Consider the following 17,304-nt stretch of genomic DNA (forward strand, 5'->3'; position numbering starts at 1 on the left):
CGGACGCGCTGCCAACCATCCATCCATCCGCGGCTCATTCTGTGTGTGCGCGCGCGCGCGCGTGTGTGTGTGGTCGCCACCCGTGTTAACCGTGTTCATGGCAGTGCTGCCGTCCCTGCCCGTAACCAGGTCCTCGCTGTGCAGTCGGAAGTTCAGGACGTTGTGCCCTCCCCCCGGGTGCTTTCCTCCCCTTGTTTCAGTGTGAGCTTTCTGAGCCTAACCCAGAATCTGCAGTCTCTCCGCATCCCCGTGTGCCTCAGTCCCTTTCTCTAAGCTTCAAGACCCCAGCCCCCGCCCCTGCACAAACACACACACACACGCACTGTCGTGGATCGCACCCGCTGGCACTTGGGGCCCTCCCTACGGGGAAGAAGTCGCTCCCAGGCCCTCCTGGGACTCCCCTGTGTCCCCGAAAATGCAGCCTTGGTGAAGAAGGTCGCGTGATGCAGGGCCCCCCTGGCCGCTGGGGGAGAAACGGTCGTCTCTCCTGAGCTGTCAACCCGTGTGATTGCGGGAGGCAGGTGACAGCGTCCTTGGCCTCTAGCCGGGTGCCTTGCAAACAGGTAGAGAGAGGCCTAACTCCAGAAAAAGGGCATCGAGGCGAAAGCTGGCTTCATGATTTTAGGCTGAGAGGGGCGATCTGAATTTTTAAGCCTCTGGCAAAGGGCTTTTGTGAGAAAAGGAATCTGTTGAAGGGGCTTTTGGGGGGCTGTCAGAGGGAGGGAAGGATGACCTCAGAAATAAACGTTGCTGGAGAAAAGCCCCGGAGGATGGAGGAGATTTCAGGGAGACGGAAGCTGGAGGAGGGCGCTGCCTCAGCACTGCACCCCCCTCCCCCCCATCCCGGGCCAGTCCACACTGAGGACCCCCGCGCGGGGTGCGAAGTTAGCAAAAAATACTGGACCTTGTGGAGATGTAGCCTGTAAAGGGGTGTCGGAAATACCGTTGAAAGTGGTAATTCCTCATTTTTCCCCCTTGGCAGCTCGGATTCTGAAGGTAATTTTGAGACCCCTGAAACTGAAACGCCCATCCGATCCCCTCTCAAGGAATCCTGTGAGTCGTACCTCGGACTGGCAGGCTCCGGGGCCAAGACCCAAGGTAAGGAAAGACTTCCCTTGTTCTGCCTTTTTTTTTTGCTGCTGTTGTTTCAAGTTTGAAAATGTAAATAAGGGAAGGAAAAGTGTTAATGCAGGGCCATTTTAAAAGGTGGGGGGTTGTCTCCTTACTCAGCAGGAGCTGTTTGAAAGCTCCCGGCATATTTGAAATGGTGTGTTTGTATTTTTCCAAGTGTGGAAGCCAGAATCTTTCCTCCCTAAGTAGGTTGTACATTTTGCAGTATGAAATTATCATTATCAGAACATTCCTGCTGGGCCATAAAAAACAAAAATGTGTGTAGTGATGTTGGGATGAAGGTGTGTTTCGATTTGGCTTCACACATTTCTCAGGCCTGCGCATTTTCTCCAGGGTGTGGCTGGAGACAAGAATTATAGGTAGGAGTTGAATTTTTTTAGACCAGGAGGAATCTTAAGAGGCGGTGTCAAAGTTCTCCACCGCCCCCGCTTCCGCCAGGGATGGTGGTGAGCCCCAGTCCACCCAAGAAAGCCTGGCATGGAGACGCCCTTCTGCCCTCAGATCCCAACCTTGAGCCTGCATTTCATCTGCAGAGGCTGCTGCTGTTCCTCTCGATTAGTGGAAACCGTTTTTGTCCCACAGCCAATTCTGGGTAAAATCTCACCTGGCCTGATCGCAGGCAGTTAGCTGTTCAGAGTGGCTGTGATTCAGCAGTGGAAACAGTCCCCATCTCTGCAGGCCAGCGTCGTGGAGGGAGATGGGCCTTTCAGAGGTTAAGCAGAATGTACCTACCTGTCAGCTTGGCTTCCCTGGTGGCTCAGCGGTAAAGAACCTTTCTGCAATGCAGGAGACACAGGTTCGATCCCTGGGTTGGAAAAATCCCCTGGAGGAGAGCCTGGCAGCCCACTCCAATATTCTTGCCTGGAGAATCCCATGGACAGACGAGCCTGGCGCGCTATAGTCCTGGGGTCGCAAAGAGTCAGACACGATTGAAGTGACTTAGCACGCACGCGTGCACCTGTCAGCTTTGGCCTAAGTACAACAACGGAGAAAAATGAAGCTGGGGAAGGGGGAACAGAGTTGGGGGAGGGTTGGTAGGAGGTGCTGAAGGCTGATGGGGCTGGGGAGCCTGACTGATTAGGGGACTTGAGCAGACTCCTGAAAGAGGATTGAGGGGACATCTGTGCAGTTTCCTGAGAACTCTTCTAGCAGAGCGCATGGCTCCTGGGAAGGTCTGAGAGAGCACCAGCCTGAGGCAGAGGGGTGGGGAGGGAAGTGCCCGGGGGGCAGCATGTTGGAAGTCAGGGAGGAGGCCTGGTGGCTGTAGCAGCCGGAGTTAGCCAGGTAGGGGGCTTTCTGGGTCCTGTAGTCACAAGGCATTCATTTTTCCTTCTGAGTGAGATCAGAAGGGCTGCCTTTAAAAAAGGCCACAAACGGGCCGCTTAAAACAATGGAAATTGGTTCCCTCTCTGTTCTGAAGGCTAGAAGTCTGAAATCAAGGTGTTGGCAGGGCCAGGCCCCTTCCAAAGATTCTAGGGACAAATTCTTCCCTGTTTCTTCTGGCTTCTGGTGGTTGCCAGCGATTCCTGGTGTTCCTTGGCCCATGGAAGCAAAGCTCCCATCTTACCTGGTCAGCTTCTCCCTGTGTATCTCTGTCTCTTCATGTGGCTTTCTGAGGAGGACACAAGTCATTGGGTTTAGGGATCACTCCAATCTAAGTTGACCTCTTAGGTTGATTACATCTGCAGAGATAACTACAGTTGAGCCTTGAGCAACATGGGTTTGAACTGTGCGGGTCCACTTGACACAGATTTTTTTTCACTATGTTATAGAGCAGGGGTCCCCAACCTCCAGGATCTAATACCTGATTATCTGAGGTGGATCTAATGTAATAATAATAGAAATAAAGTGCACAGTAAATGTAATGCAATTGGGTCACCCTGAAACCATTCCCCATCCCCTACCCCAGTCCGTGGAAGAATTGTCTTCCATGAAATGGGTCCCTGATGCCAAAAAAGTTGGGGACCACTGTCCTAGAGTACTACACGGTCCACGGTGGGTTGAATCCAAGGATAGAGAAATGTGGATATGGAGTGTTTTCAACTGTGCTGAGTGGTTGGGGGTGGACACCCCTAACCCCCACATTGTTCAGGGCTCACTGTTATGTCCAGATAAGACCACATTCCCAGGTGTGGGGAGTTAGGACTTGAGCTTGTCTTTTGGGGAGAATATAGTCCAACCCACAGCAGGGCTTTGAACAGAGGGACAGTGCTCTCGCTTCCTTTTTCAAAGGATAGCTGTCTGGAGAAGGCACTCCAGGATGGATGTACTTTTCTGTGTTTTTTCTATTTGCAGTGACAAAGTAGAGCCAACTTTCAGTTACCCGGTTACCTGATTTTTGATCGGGTCATGAATTTATTCTCCCAACGGTTATTATGTTTCCTTGCTTAGCAACTTCCTCAAAGGTCACCTGGGGAGGTCACAGGAAGTCCGTGCTGGATTTCGTGATGGAGCTGGACTTACTGGGGAAATGTTATCAGCTTTTTGTGATTTGGTTTTGCTTTCAATGGTGAGCTCCAGGAACTTCCCTGGCAGTCCAGTGGTTAAGACTCCATGCTTCCAATGCAGGGGACGTGGGTTTGACCCCTGGTCAGGGAACTAAGATCCTGCATGCCACATGGTGTGGCCAAAAAAATTTTTTTTAATAATAAATGGTGAGCTCCATACTGTGCTGCCCTGTTGAAAATTCCCTCAACTGGCCCTGGGCCGCTTTTTTACCATGAGTTCAGGCAGAGACCGCATGGGAACAGGCAGGTTTGCGTGTTAGAGGACTTGTGTGTGCCGCTTGGCTGGGTAGCAGTCTCCATAACAGAAGATGCCGCTTTATAGCTTCCCCTTTCTTCTCTCAAGATTGGCAGATCTGAAGGGAGATTTGAAAGCCTGAGAGAGCTATTCTGTGGCCTTCCCCTCAAATTTAAATAAAGCTCACAAGACAGTTTGAAAGCCTCTTTGAATTGCTCAGCCTGGGCCGCCTGCTTCCTCACCATCCTGTCAGCTGGTGGTCTGATTCATCCTGACAGATTCTTCGCTAATTAAATGGAGGCCAGTATGGCCCAGGCCCTCAGAACCACAGAGACCCAATTGTTTGGTCCTTCCTATGCCACTGACTCATTTTTACAAGTTTTGGTCACTTACGGCTCATACTCTCTTTTCTTGGTCTCTAGAATTTTCCTTTTTAGAGAGTCAAGGACCAAGAAAGGGCTTTCCCGATGGCTCAGCAGTTAAGAATCCACCTGTAATGCAGGAGACGTGGGAGATGTGGGTTCCGTCTCTGGGTCGGGAAGATTCCCTGGAGGAGGAAATGGCAGCCCACTCGAGTAATGTTGCCTGGAAAATCCCATGGACAGAGGAGCCTGGTGGGCTACAATCCATGGGGTCACAAAGAGTCAGATGCAGCTGAGCGTGGATCAAGAAAGCTCAGCGGAGTAGCTCAAGATTGTGGACCATGAAAGTGGCAGGCGGTATAAACTGGGAAAAAAGCACTGCATGTGAAGAAGTCTTGCCATTTAGTGTCTTTAAATAACAAGATGATTCCCCATCAACCTGGCAGTATCCTGCCCTCTGGGGCTTCTTCTCCCCAACACCAGTCCTTGTCGAGAGTTCTGTGGATGGCCTTGTTATGCATACACAGTGAGTGTAAAAATACAGCCAGGGCACAGATCTGACCAGGGAAGATGTCAGTGGGCAGAAATTCCTGGAGTCTAATGCTGAAGTCTAACTTCTCAGCCTGGAAGGTTCTCTTTCTAAAAACTGTGGTTATTCGACTGCTGATAAGGTGGTGTGCATTCTCACTTTTGCTCAGTTGTGTCTGATCCTTTTGATCCTGTGGACTGCGGCCCACCAGGCTCCTCTGTCCTTGGGATTCTCCAGGCAAGAATAATACAGGAGCAGGTTACCATTTCCTCCTTCAGGGGATCTTCCCCAACCGGGGATCAAACCTGCATCTCCTGCATCTGACTTGACCGGCAGATTCTTGACCACTGCACCACGTGGGAAGCCCCCTAATAATACGGTTAGTCTTTGATGCAGGGGAACAGCACATGTAGGTCATGTAAGACTCTGTCTTCTGGCAGGATGCTCTATAAGCTCTGCAAACGGTGTTTAAGTTGCTGATGTTACTGTTCTTTCTCTTTGCTGGGAGATGTATCAGTAAGGAGACATCACCTAGGAAAGGACGTTTGAGAGGTACAGTCTCAAGTTTATCGTTTTTTTTTTGTTTGTTTCCAGTGCTGATGGACTGTGGTTTTGTCCTGTGTTTTAGATTATAAAAGTGAAAGCTGTAGTGGCTGTCCTCTGTTAATTGAACCCTCCCCCAGCCAGCACACACAAACACACACGCCTTTGTTTACAAATTGTTACCTTTCTTTGAGAGAGGGAATTGTAATTCACACTGAAGCTCTTTCTGCCCTTGGAACAGTTATCCTGTTTGATATGTTGATTAGAGGACTAGATACCCCAAACACATAAGGTAGTTCTCCAGAACAGGAGAGAGATAAACAGGGTCAGTCCATAGGTGTTTACTGCCGGAGGGTTGTAGGGACTGCTGACTTATTTGTTGACATAGTTTGGGTCAGTGTAAATCAGGCATCAGCCAGCAATAGCTCATAGGCCTGCCGTTACCTGTTACTGTTTTGCTGGAGAGCTGAGAACTGTTCCTACATTTTTAAACGGCGGAAAACGGTATTTTGTGTGAAAAGTACATGAAGTTCAAATTTCAGGGCCCATAAATAAAGTTTCATTTTGGAACGCAGCCGTGCATTTAGGTGTAGTCTGGCTGCTTTTGCAGTAAGATAGCAGATTGAATACTCAGAACAGAGGCAAATGCCTGAAATATTTACTATCTGGCTCTTTACAGGAAGTTTGCCGACCTTGATCCACACTTGCAATGATTTTGGTAAAATGATAAAGTTTAAGTACTTTATAATTTGACCTTTATAATTGAACTTTAGTTTTAAAACAAGCTACAAGGCTTAGCTGATTAATTAGCAAGTGAACTGTGGGTACTGGGTGCCACTCCTGTAGGCCTGAGTGGTCAGGGACGGCATCAAGGAGAGACTGGTTTGGGCTGACTGTTTATCTCCCTCGCAAAATGACGTTTCAGTCTGGCTCATACTTAATTTTCAATTGTCTAAAATATATGAGCAAAAAGGAAATTAGGGAAGAATGGGGAGAATTTGGCAATCATTTAATACAAGTACAAACGCAGAGACTTTTCACTTTTGTTTCTAATGTAACTTTGAGTGTTTGAGAATTTGTAATTTGACTGTTGCTATGGTGTATTTTTGGTATAGGTTGTATGGTTGATTGGTTTAGATTGTACGTATGTAAGAGTTAGAAGGGAAGTCTTATTAAAATCTGAACCTTAGATGTTTGATCCTAAGGCTTTGGGCTACTTGTATAAGCAAATATGCAAACATTGAAGTGTTCTAGTCGAATCTGTGAGTGTGGTTCTCCTAGGGACTTAGTCTGGCACCCTTTCCAGGCTCCTACTGCAGGGATTGCTTTATTAGAATATCCTAGAGGTAATGGGACTAATGGGCCTCCCTGGTGGCTCAGATGGTAAATAATCTGCCTACAATACAGGAGACCAGGGTTCAATTGCTGGGTCAGGAAGATCCCATGGAGAAGGGAATAGCTACCCATTCCAGTATTCTTGCCTGGACAAATTCATGAACAGAGGAGCGTGGCGAGCTACAGTCCATGGGGTCGCAAAGCCAGACCTGACTGAGCAACTAATACACACACACGATGCGACCAATGAGGAGCCTTCATGTTACCTGACAGTTCACCCCAGTGGCTCCTTCAGCACCGTGTTATTCCAGGTTAATGCTCTCATTTTCTTGGCTCTTTCACAGTTTAAGTTTTTATATTACACTACTTCATATTATTATGAAATGCACTTAAAAAACCTCTGCAGGAGGATACAGTTGCATCCCCCACCCCCTCGCCCTGTATGTTTGTAGCTCTCAGCTTGGAAATTCCCACTAGTTAGTAAACGGGATGAGGTCGTGCGGCTTTGTTGCTTTATTTTATAATAATGTAAAGGAGCCATGTGGGCATCCCTGGTGGCTCAGCAGTAAGAATCTGCTTGTCAGTGCAGGAAACACAGAGACACAGGTTCAGTCCCTGGGTTGAGAAGATCCCCTGGAGAATGAAATGGCAACCCACTCCAGTCTTCTTGCCCACAGAGGGACCTGGTAGGCTTCAGTCCATGGGGTCACAAAGAGTTGGACACGACTTAGTGACTAAACAACAGCAACAACAAAGGAGCCGTGTAAGGAGCACCTCTTCCTCTCTGTGGTGCTCCACCCGAGGAGATACTTGGGGGAAGAGTTTCATTTTTCCAGCAGAGACTCAGAGAGTATTAAATAAAAAACTTGGGGGCAGGGGCAAAGTCTGCATGCTGGAAATGAATATTTTATTTTAGTAACTGTCAAAGTAGTTATTATTCTTTTAAGGTGAATAGTGAATTCAAGACCTTCTTAAATATCGTGATGATTATACTCACCTCAGACCTGCCTTTCCCAATTTAGAGCTCACTTGAGTCCCAAATAAAGCAATATAGCTTCCTTTGAGAGCTTCCAACGGTGGAGGTGTTTTCTCTTATGTATGAGGGGGCAGCCCTGCTAAATTGCATTGCTACCACTTAATTCTCAGGTGGCACAGTGGTAAAGAACCTGCTTGCTAATGCAGGAAACACAAGAGACTCGGGTTCTGTCCCTGGGTCAGGAAGATCCCCTGGAGAACGAAGTGGCAACCCATTCCAGTATTCTTGCTTGGAAAACCCCAAGGACAGAGGAGTCTGGTGGGGCATTCTCAAGGACAGAGGAGTCTGGTGGGCTACATACAGTCCATGGGGTTGCAAAGGATCGGACATGATTTAGCAACTAAACAACAGCAGTGTTCCACCTACAGAATGGATGTCGTCTGAAGCCTTTTAACACATTTAAAGAGCAGTCATAGTTTCTTTTTCAAGTGACTAGTAATACTACTTACTGTTCATAGGAAGCCCTAGCAGAATATACCATTTTGTCACAGTCTTCTGAACTCTGGTGAGTGACAGAGGACCATGGTTTATCTACCCAAAACAGCCGTCTCTGTAGGGATTTGATAACTAGGAGTCGCTGAAGTGTCCAGTAACGGTTTAACCTTGGGCCTGGGAAGGGATTGCAGCTTATAAGTTCAAGGTCTCACCCTCACCTTCACACGTACATGAACCTAATTTCATGGGCTTGCACAAACATAATCAGATCCCCAGGGCCTAGACTGATGATGGCCAGACTTGGCAAGAGGATAGTAATCAAACGGATCTCATTAATTCACAAGTGGAAAAATGTGATCTGGCAGTTCTGTTTAGCAGATCCGGATACTGTCCTGGCCAGTCCTTGTTCCCTATGTCATTGCTGGAAATATGACAGCAAATTATTGATCTCCAGCTTTCCCACTGCAGAATTCCGACCTAACAGATTACCAACTTTCTGTTCCAGCTGCATTTATCGTATGTATTGAATGCAGTTTTTTTCAGCATCTTACTTGGTTTCATAACAATGATGCTCCGAAATAGACCACACATGATTTCCAGTCTAAAAATTGGGAAACGGAGCCTATACTGCTAGTAGTACAGTGGGGTCATAAATTCAACTTTTAAAAGGAAGATTTGTTTATTTGACTGTGGGATCTTTAGTTGCGGCCTGTGGGATCCAGTTCCCTGACCAAGATCTAGCTCTGCGTTGGGAGGGCAGAGTCTCAGCCACTGGACCACCAGGGAAATCCCATAAATTCAGCTTTGAAGATCACACACCCAGCTTCTCTGCAGGGGATCTATGTATCTCTCTCTCTTCACTGCCTTAGGAAATGACTTATCAGAGGAAATGAAAAGTTCTTAAAATGTTACCAGGACAGAGTATGTGATGGGGGAAAGCATGTTCTTTAGTATCTTGTAAAATGATGTAATTTGAAAAAAAATCAAGAGATTACATCTTTCACACATGTTAACTTAGCATATATGATGTATGAAGGATAAAATGTATTTTAGGAATTTTGAACATCAGAAGCTTACAATACAATTTAGACATCAAGTCAGAAGGGGAAAAAGTAAAAGCATCACTGGGTAAGCAGTGCTGTTGGATTAAAAACATTTGCTTCCTTTGTGCTCAGCGTCTGCTCATCTGTGAGAAATAAAAAGGCACCGGGAACATTTGCCTTCGCTTTGCTTCCCTCTCCACCCGTGAGTCGTGTGTGGGTGAGGAGAGGCAGGTGCGTGGGGGCGTGTGCAGCCTCCTGGGACTTTGCACCCATTTTGGGGTAGAAGGAGGAAGTTCTTAAGAGGCTGGTATTGCTGCATAGCTTACTCCTTGGAAGGAAAGTTATGACCAACCTAGACAGCATATTAAAAAGCAGAGACATTACTTTGCCAACAAAGGTCCTTCTAGTCAAAGCTATGGTTTTTCCAGGAGTCATGTATGGATGTGAGAGCTGGACTATAAAGAAAGCTGAGTGCTGAAGAATTGATGCTTTTGAGCTGTGGTGTTGGAGAAGACTCTTGAGAGTCCCTTGGACTGCAAGGAGATCCAGCCAGTCCATCCTAAAGGCGATCAGTCTTGGGTGTTCATTGGAAGGACTGATGTTGAAGCTGAAACTCCAGTACTGCGGCTACCTGATGCAAAGAGCTGAGTCATTTGAAAAGACCCTGATGCTGGGAAGGATTGAGGGCAGGTGGAAAAGGGGATGACAGAGGATGAGATGGCTGAATGGCATCACTGACTCAATGGGCATGAGTTTGGGTGGACTCCAGGAGTCGGTGATGGACAGGGAGGCCTGGCTTGCTGCAGTTCACGGGGTCGCAAAGAGTCGGACAGACTGAGGGACTGAACTGAACTGATCGCTGCATAGCAGATAACTCTGAAACTGGGTAGTAGCTCAAGCCACTGGATGTTTATTATCTCACATTGTTTTCAGAGGTCTGGAACTTGGGAGCAGCCCAGCTGGGTGGTCTGGCTTGGGGTTCCTGGTGAGAATGCAGTCTCGGTGTTGGCTGGAACCCTAGTCATCTGAAGGTTGACCAGGTCTGGAGGATCCCTCCTCAGCCATGCCTGGCATGCTGGTGCTGGCGGCAGGTGGAAGATCTCAGTTCTTTACTGTGCGGTGGGGCTCTGTCTGGGGTTGCCTGAGCGTTCTTGCAGTATGGCAGCTGTGGTGTCTCTGATGACAGCCTCAGAAGCCATACTCTGTTATTTCTACAATATCCTTTTGGTTACCCTAGCCCAAGGGTGTGAATCCCAGGAGGTGGGACTCCCAGGGGCTGCCTTGGAGGCTGCCTGCCAGTAAGTTCTTGGTTTGCTCTGCCTCTCTGGTCCTCCTTCTGCCCCTCTTTTTAAAAAATTTTTCTGATGTGGGCTCTTTTAAGAGTCTTTATAGAATTTTTACAATATTGCTTCTGTTTCATGTTTTAGTTTTCTGGCCGTTGGGCATGTGGGATCTTAGCTCTCTGACCAGGGATCAAACCGGCACCGCCCGCAATGGAAGGCAAAATCTCACACACTGGACGGCCAGGGAAGCCCCCTGCCGCCCTTCTTAGGTACAGGAACAGAAGGGCAGGAGCAGCGATGTGGCCTCCGGCCAGGGTTCCCATCCTGCCACAGAGGCGTCTGGTCACTCTGGAGGCTCCTCTCCTGTCGAACATTCTCCCTCTCTCTCTCTATTCTGCGTCAGCTTCTCAGCTCAGTGTGGGCGGTTGCTACTTTGCGAGAGAGGCAGTTGGTGTTGTGAACACTCTCATAATGATTTCTGGAGGTGCGCGTTGTGGTGGTTTAGCTGCAGTGAAGTTCAGGTCTCTGCGAGGAGGAGCCGTCTGTTAACACACACCCTTTCTCCTCTGCTCCTGCTGCTGCCTGCTGCGGACGGGGAGCAGATGACTCTGGGGGGCCTTCCGGGGCTTCTCTCTGTTTGAGGGGGGTCTCGGCTCCACTGGAAGTGCAGCCTTAAACAAATCTAGGTGGTTGCAAAAATCCAGGGCACCTCCTGAGTGCAAAGAGAAGGCACACCCGTCATTGGCTCAGCTTCCAGGGAGGCTTGGGTTCAGGGCGGGGAGGGCGGACTCCTACTGGTTATGGGCCCCACCCCTTTATCTTAACCATGGCCTTCGAAAGGGAGGGTTTGGGTCTCTTTCTAAATAAAACAGCACTGAACACTCATTTGGAAATTTGAGGTACTTTCTTCATCCTTAGCACAAAGCTTTTCCAGTTTATCAAATGGCTTTCCAGATTATTCTTTACCTGTGGAGTCTTGCATGTTAGAGTGAGCCTCTCTCAGAAGTTAGAAGCTTCCAGCACCTGGCCCTGACTATTACAAAAACCAAATAAATTAATTATCCCCCTCCCACCAGCTCCTGGGTGATATTTTTGTTTGGTTTTGCGGGGAGGAGGAGATTTAGACAGTTTGTTGTCTGGGTTCGGGCATGGGTGTCTGTGTGCGTTGATGGTGTTTCTCTGCTGTGAAGTAGTGACGCCTTAACATTGCAGCGTACCTCAGAGGCTGTTCTGCTTTTTCCCGCCTTGACTCATCCACTTGGACCCCTCTCGCCGCGCCCAGGCTCTGGGTGACCTGGGGCCCCGTGGTTGTCGGGAACGTGAGTCCTGCAGCCCACACCATTGGGGTCTCCCTGGCAGTCCTGGAAGAGGCCTTCTTGTCCTGTTATCCTGTCTGTGGGCAATACACTGTGTCCACTTCTACTCCATTTTAAGGCTGATGTCCTGGACTGAGTGGCTAAGAGCATGCATTTATGAAGTATATTTCCACTTTGGGGGAATTCGAGGGACTGGGATCTCAGAGACATTAAACTGAAAAAAAGGTCACATTTTGGACACTTGCCTAAATGCAAATGTGTACCTTATTAACAGCCTTCTCAGATCAGACCCCCTTGTCTCCCTTCTGAAGCCCCGCCTTGGTTCAAACTTGGGAGAGCAGGAGTGGGAGGGAAGACCCTGAAAGGAGGAAGGTCTTCACAGGGAAAGGGTCAAGTGAATAACAGGTGTTCCTCTTGTGGGTAGGAGCGCTGAGCGGCTGTCCCGCTTACTCTGTATACATTTTTCTATATCAAAGGTTATCAGGCAGCAGGGGGTCCTGTATGTATCAGCTGTCTGCTCAGCAGTGACCCTGCGCTCAGCTCTGTCTTGGGCGCTCAGTTTCTGCTTTGGGGACTCAGGGAATCGGTGGTAAGATCCCTGCTGACCTCAGTCTGGAGGGACCTGGCTGCCTTCTGTTCCCCGGGCCCCTTGGCCTCCTTGGCTTCCCTCAACGTTTTAGCAGCCAGTAGGTAGTTTTAGCAAAGGAATGTGTGAGGGAGGCCTGAGAAGGCAAATGTTAGCAAGAAATAAATGAAAGAATTTTTTTTTAAAAAAAACAACCCTACCCCCACCCCCAAAACAAAACCAAAAGCCTTTTGAGTGTGCCAATTGTCATGCCTCTAAGATGCTTCCTATACTTGGTTACATCTGTTACAGGAAAAAGAGTGATGTCATTTTTTTCACCTCTTCCTGTAAATAGAATTTATCTAACACATGGTAGGCTTCCTTAAGAAAAATTTGAAATCCCAAATTGATGTGACGCTGAGCCCTACCAGCTCTCTCAAGTATGGGACACGCATAACAGACTATTTAAAGCGTTTTCTGAAGTGTAAGTCTGTGGTGTAATAGAACATGTTGTAGGAATTGCAAGACGTGCTTTCTACCCTGTCACCCTCTGACTCTCTTTGTTCTGTCTCTTTTGTAAGCAGTTTTATTGAGATATAATTCACTTGCATGCAGTTCACCATTTAAAGGGTTTATAGTGTATGAACAGAGTTGAACAACTATCACATCAACCTAATTTTAAGAATGTTTTATCACCTACCCCAAAGAAATACTGTACCCATTAGCAGTCATGCCCCCATTTTTCTGCCACCCCTAGTCCTAGGCACCTGATAATCTACTGTATGATGTCTCAATATATTTATTTATTCCGGACATTTCATGTAATTGAAATTATACAATATATAGTAGTCTTTTCTGATCGGTTCTGTTCACTTACTGTAATGTTTTTCAAAGTTCATCCATGTTATAGCATATATATTGGTAGTTCATTCTTTTTTAAAATTCTTGATTAATACTTCATTCTCTGGATAAACCATATTTTATTTACCCATGCATCAGTTGATGGACATTTGAGTTGTTTTCACTTTTTGGCTGTTCTGAATAATCCTGCTGTGAACATTCATGTTCAAGTTTTTCTGTCGGTGTACGCTTTTCATTTCTCTTGCTATATACCTAGTAGTGCAATTGCTAGGTCATAAGGTAAACATTTCTAATTTTGAGGAGCTGTCAAACTGTTTTCCAAAGTATCTGCACCCTTTTACATACCCGTCAAGAGTATATGGGGGTTTTCAGTTTCTCCACATCCTAATCAGCACTAGTTATCTGTTTGATTGTATCCACCTTCATAAACATGAAGTGATGTCTCATGGTGGTTTTGATTTGTGTTTCCCTAATGACTAATGATGTTGGGCAGCTTTCCACACACTTTTTGGCTGTTTGTGTATCTTCTTTAGCAAAATGTTTATCCAGATTCCTTGCCTATTTTTCAATTAGGTTACTTATCTTAAGAGAGTTGTAAAGAGTACTTTATGTCGTCTCAATACAAGTCCCCTATAAGGTATCTGACTGTAAATATTTTGTCCCGTTCTGTGGGTTGTCTTTTCACTCTTTCGGTGATAGCATTTGAGGTGTAAAAGTTTTTACTGTTGATGGAGTTCAGTTTATGTACTTCGTTTTTGTCATTTTTTCCCCCCTGCTTTTGGTGTCATATTTAAAAGGTCTTTGCCTTACCACAGTCATAGAGATTTACTACAGTGTTTCCTCCTAAAACTTAATAGTTTGAACACTTACATTTAGGTCTTTGATCAGTCTTGAGCTAGTTTTTATTCACATTGTGAAGAAGTGTTACAGCTTCATTATTTTGCATGTAGACATCCAGTGCTCTAGCACTATGTTGAAAAGACTTTTTTCCCCCCTTTTTATTTAATTTTGCACCCTTGACAAAAATCAGTTGACAAGAGATGTAAGAGTTGAACTTTTGATTCTGTTTTATTGATCTGTATATGTCTCTTTAAACACACTGTCTTGATTATGGTAGATTTATAGTAAGTTTTGAAATCAGTAGGTGTCAGTCTTCCAACTTTGTTATATTTTTTTCAAGGTTGTTATAACTATTCCAGGTCTATTACATTTCCGCATGAATTTTAGGATCAGCTTGTTAATTTTGCAAAGAAATCAGCTGGAATTTTGATAGCGATTGTGTTCAAACTATAGTCAAGTTTGGGGCAGATTGTCACCTTAAGATATTAAATGTACATGGAATGCCTTTCCATTTATTTAGATCTTCTCTGATTTCTTCAATTAGTATTTTATAATTTTTATAGAACACATCTTGCACTTCCTTTGTTAAATTTATTTCAAAGTATTTTATTCTTTTTGATATTGCTGTAAACGGAGTTGTTTTCATAATTATGTTTTTGGATTTTTCATTGCAGGTGTATAGAGATACAGTTGATATTTGCATATTGATCCTTCCTGAAACCTTGATGAATTCATTTCTTATAATAATTTTTGGTGGATTCCTCAGAACTTTCTGTATAAAAAGTTGTGTCATCTGCAAATACAGATACTTTTCCTTTCCAATCTGGATGCATTTTTTTTCTTTCTCTTGCTTAATCGACCTGGCTAGAACTTCAAGTACAATTTTGAATAGAAGTGTGAGAGCTGACATTCTTACTCTTATCTCGTTCTTGATCTTAGGGTAAAAGCATTCAGCTTTTACTATTAAATATGATATTATCTTTTATATTAAATATGATATTAGCTGTGGAATTTTCATAGATGTTCTTTATCAAGTTGAAGAAGTCCTTTTTTTTTTTGGCCACACGATGCAGTATGTGAAATTTCCCCAGCCAGAGCGCGAAGCCATGCCCCCTGCAGCGGGAGCACAGGCTAAGTCACTGGGTCACCAGGGAAGTCAGAGGAAGCTCCCTTCTATTCCTTATTTGTTGAAATTTTTTTTTTAATTATGAAAGGACATTGGATTTTGTTAGATTCTTTTCCCATGTATATTGAGATGATTATATGGGTTTTGTCTTCCATTTTATTGCTATGATATGTTACACTAAATGATTTTCAGATGTTAAACCACCCTTGCATTCCTGGAGTAAAGCATGCCTTTTCATGTGTTGGTGGACTTGGTTTGCTGGTATTTTGAGGATTTTTGTGTTGATTTTCAATAAGAAATAATAGTCTGTAGTTTTTTTGGTTTTGTATTTTCAGTGATATCTTTGGTTTTGGCATCAGGGTGATATTGGCCTGATGGAATGAATTGGGAAGTGTTTCCTCTTCCTGTAGTCTTTGGATGTTTTTGAACAATTGATATTAATTATTTAAATGATTGATAAAATTTACCAGTCTGGTTCAGATCTTTTTGTGTGTGTGATGGGGAGTTTTTAATTTACTAATTTACTAATTCAATCTCTTTTATTTGTCTTAGGTCTATTCAGATTTTTCTATTTCCTCTTGAGTCAGTTTCAGTCATTTGTGTCTTTTTAGGTTTTTGTCTGTTATATCTAACTTATTAACTTTGTTAACATACAGTTATTCATAGTGTCATTTTCTTATTTTCAAGCAGAATTAATCAGCCCTGCCATGCCTGTTTCACAGGGTTGATTTGAGAATCAGGTTAAGCAGTATGTATGGAAGTGCCTTGAAGACCATATGACTGTGAAGTAGTGTATTTGTGTAAATTTTTAGTTCCAGGGCACCACAGTCTGCAGTTTATGCAACTTAAACGTTCCTACAACATTCCCCCTTTGTGAGTTGTATTTCATGGGTGAGATTGTCGACCTTGTTACCAAAGGAATATAAGCTAAGATTGGGCTGGAGGGGAATTACAGTGGTTTGGGGGCCTGCCTCCCTGCTTCTTGAGGGGTGGCATAACATAGCTTGTACACTTTCAGGATTGGAGGGCGTCAGTGCCGCATTAGGAACTCAGCTCCTGCCCAGCCCCGAGAACTGCTGGTTCAGCCCCAGATGTCCTCCTCTCTCCTGTAACCTGTACTTTAGAGGCACTGCATTCATTCACCTCACCTTCTCCCAGCTTACTGCTCTGTCAGCAATAAAAGTCATTTTATAATACAACCTAGTGACTTCCTGGAGGTCCAGTGGTAAAGACTGTGCTTTCACTGTGGAGGGCTCGGGTTCAGTCCCCAGTTGGGATTAAACTAAGAATCCTATATACTTGGGATTGAACTAAGAATTCTATAAACTGCACAGCCAAAAATATAAAAATAAAAAAATAAAATACAACTTAGTTGGTTTTCAAAAATGAAGAACTACTGTAGTCTGGAAAGTTCTCTTGCTAAATACAGAGGCAGATTCATAGGGGAAATAACCCACTTAGAAAGGGAAGGCAAGTCCAGAGATGGAGCCGTGGTGATATCTTTTCTGTAAGAACGGGAGGTGGCCGTCACATGAGAAAGCGGTAGGAACTTCCTTAAGCTCAACTCCTGACTGTTCTCCAAAGGGGCTCGGAGTGTGGCTCTCGTCTCCTTGACGGAATTATAAACCCCAAGTGCTTATTCTCTGGTCACTTCATGCCCGGTGCAGCGCGTGCTGCAGGTTCACAGGGCCTGTGGTTGGTTGGGTAGATGATTATCTTAGACGTTATTTTATGATTTGATTTTAAGGCTTCAGGTCCTGATGCAGCTAAGGGTTTAAGCTAATTAGGGAGTGCTGACACTGAACATCTGGTTTGGATCTTTATGCAGGATTTCTTAGTGCTATGACTCAAGTCAGCTTGGCTCACAGTCAGTAATACAATTGTCAAACTTCTCTGTCATCGCCAGACCCTCCAAGTTTGTGTTATTTCTGCGTATATCCTCTCTTTGGTCCTGAACCGCAGAGACCCACCCTGCGGGCTAGAGTTCAGAAATCCAGGCCCCAGGGCCTTGGTAACCAGGGGTCCTGTTCTCGCAGCTGTCAGTTTCAGCTTTGCCAATTATGAGACACATTGCAACCCGGAGGGTTGTGTGAAACTGTGGGATCACCTCCCCTGCAGTGAGGGAGGAATAGTCCCACCTTTTTGTTTTCGTTGTGG

At 45.5% G+C, this 17,304-nt stretch overlaps 1 protein-coding gene across 4 annotated transcripts in view; it reads left to right on the top strand.

Annotated features, from left to right (window-relative positions):
* Positions 1-17,304, top strand: part of TACC1 (transforming acidic coiled-coil containing protein 1) — a 110,702-nt gene that overhangs the window by 50,204 nt on the left and 43,194 nt on the right. For all 4 annotated transcript variants that reach the window (XM_052661307.1, XM_052661304.1, XM_052661305.1 and 1 more), the window contains exon 2: positions 983-1,098. Coding sequence is in view for 3 of the 4 variants with exons in the window: in XM_052661304.1 (XP_052517264.1) it covers positions 983-1,098 (116 nt within the window). In the remaining variant the exon portion in view is untranslated. The remainder of the gene's footprint in view (positions 1-982; positions 1,099-17,304) is intronic.

This window comes from Budorcas taxicolor, chromosome 24 (assembly GCF_023091745.1).
Source record: "Budorcas taxicolor isolate Tak-1 chromosome 24, Takin1.1, whole genome shotgun sequence".
Taxonomy (NCBI): domain Eukaryota; kingdom Metazoa; phylum Chordata; class Mammalia; order Artiodactyla; family Bovidae; genus Budorcas; species Budorcas taxicolor.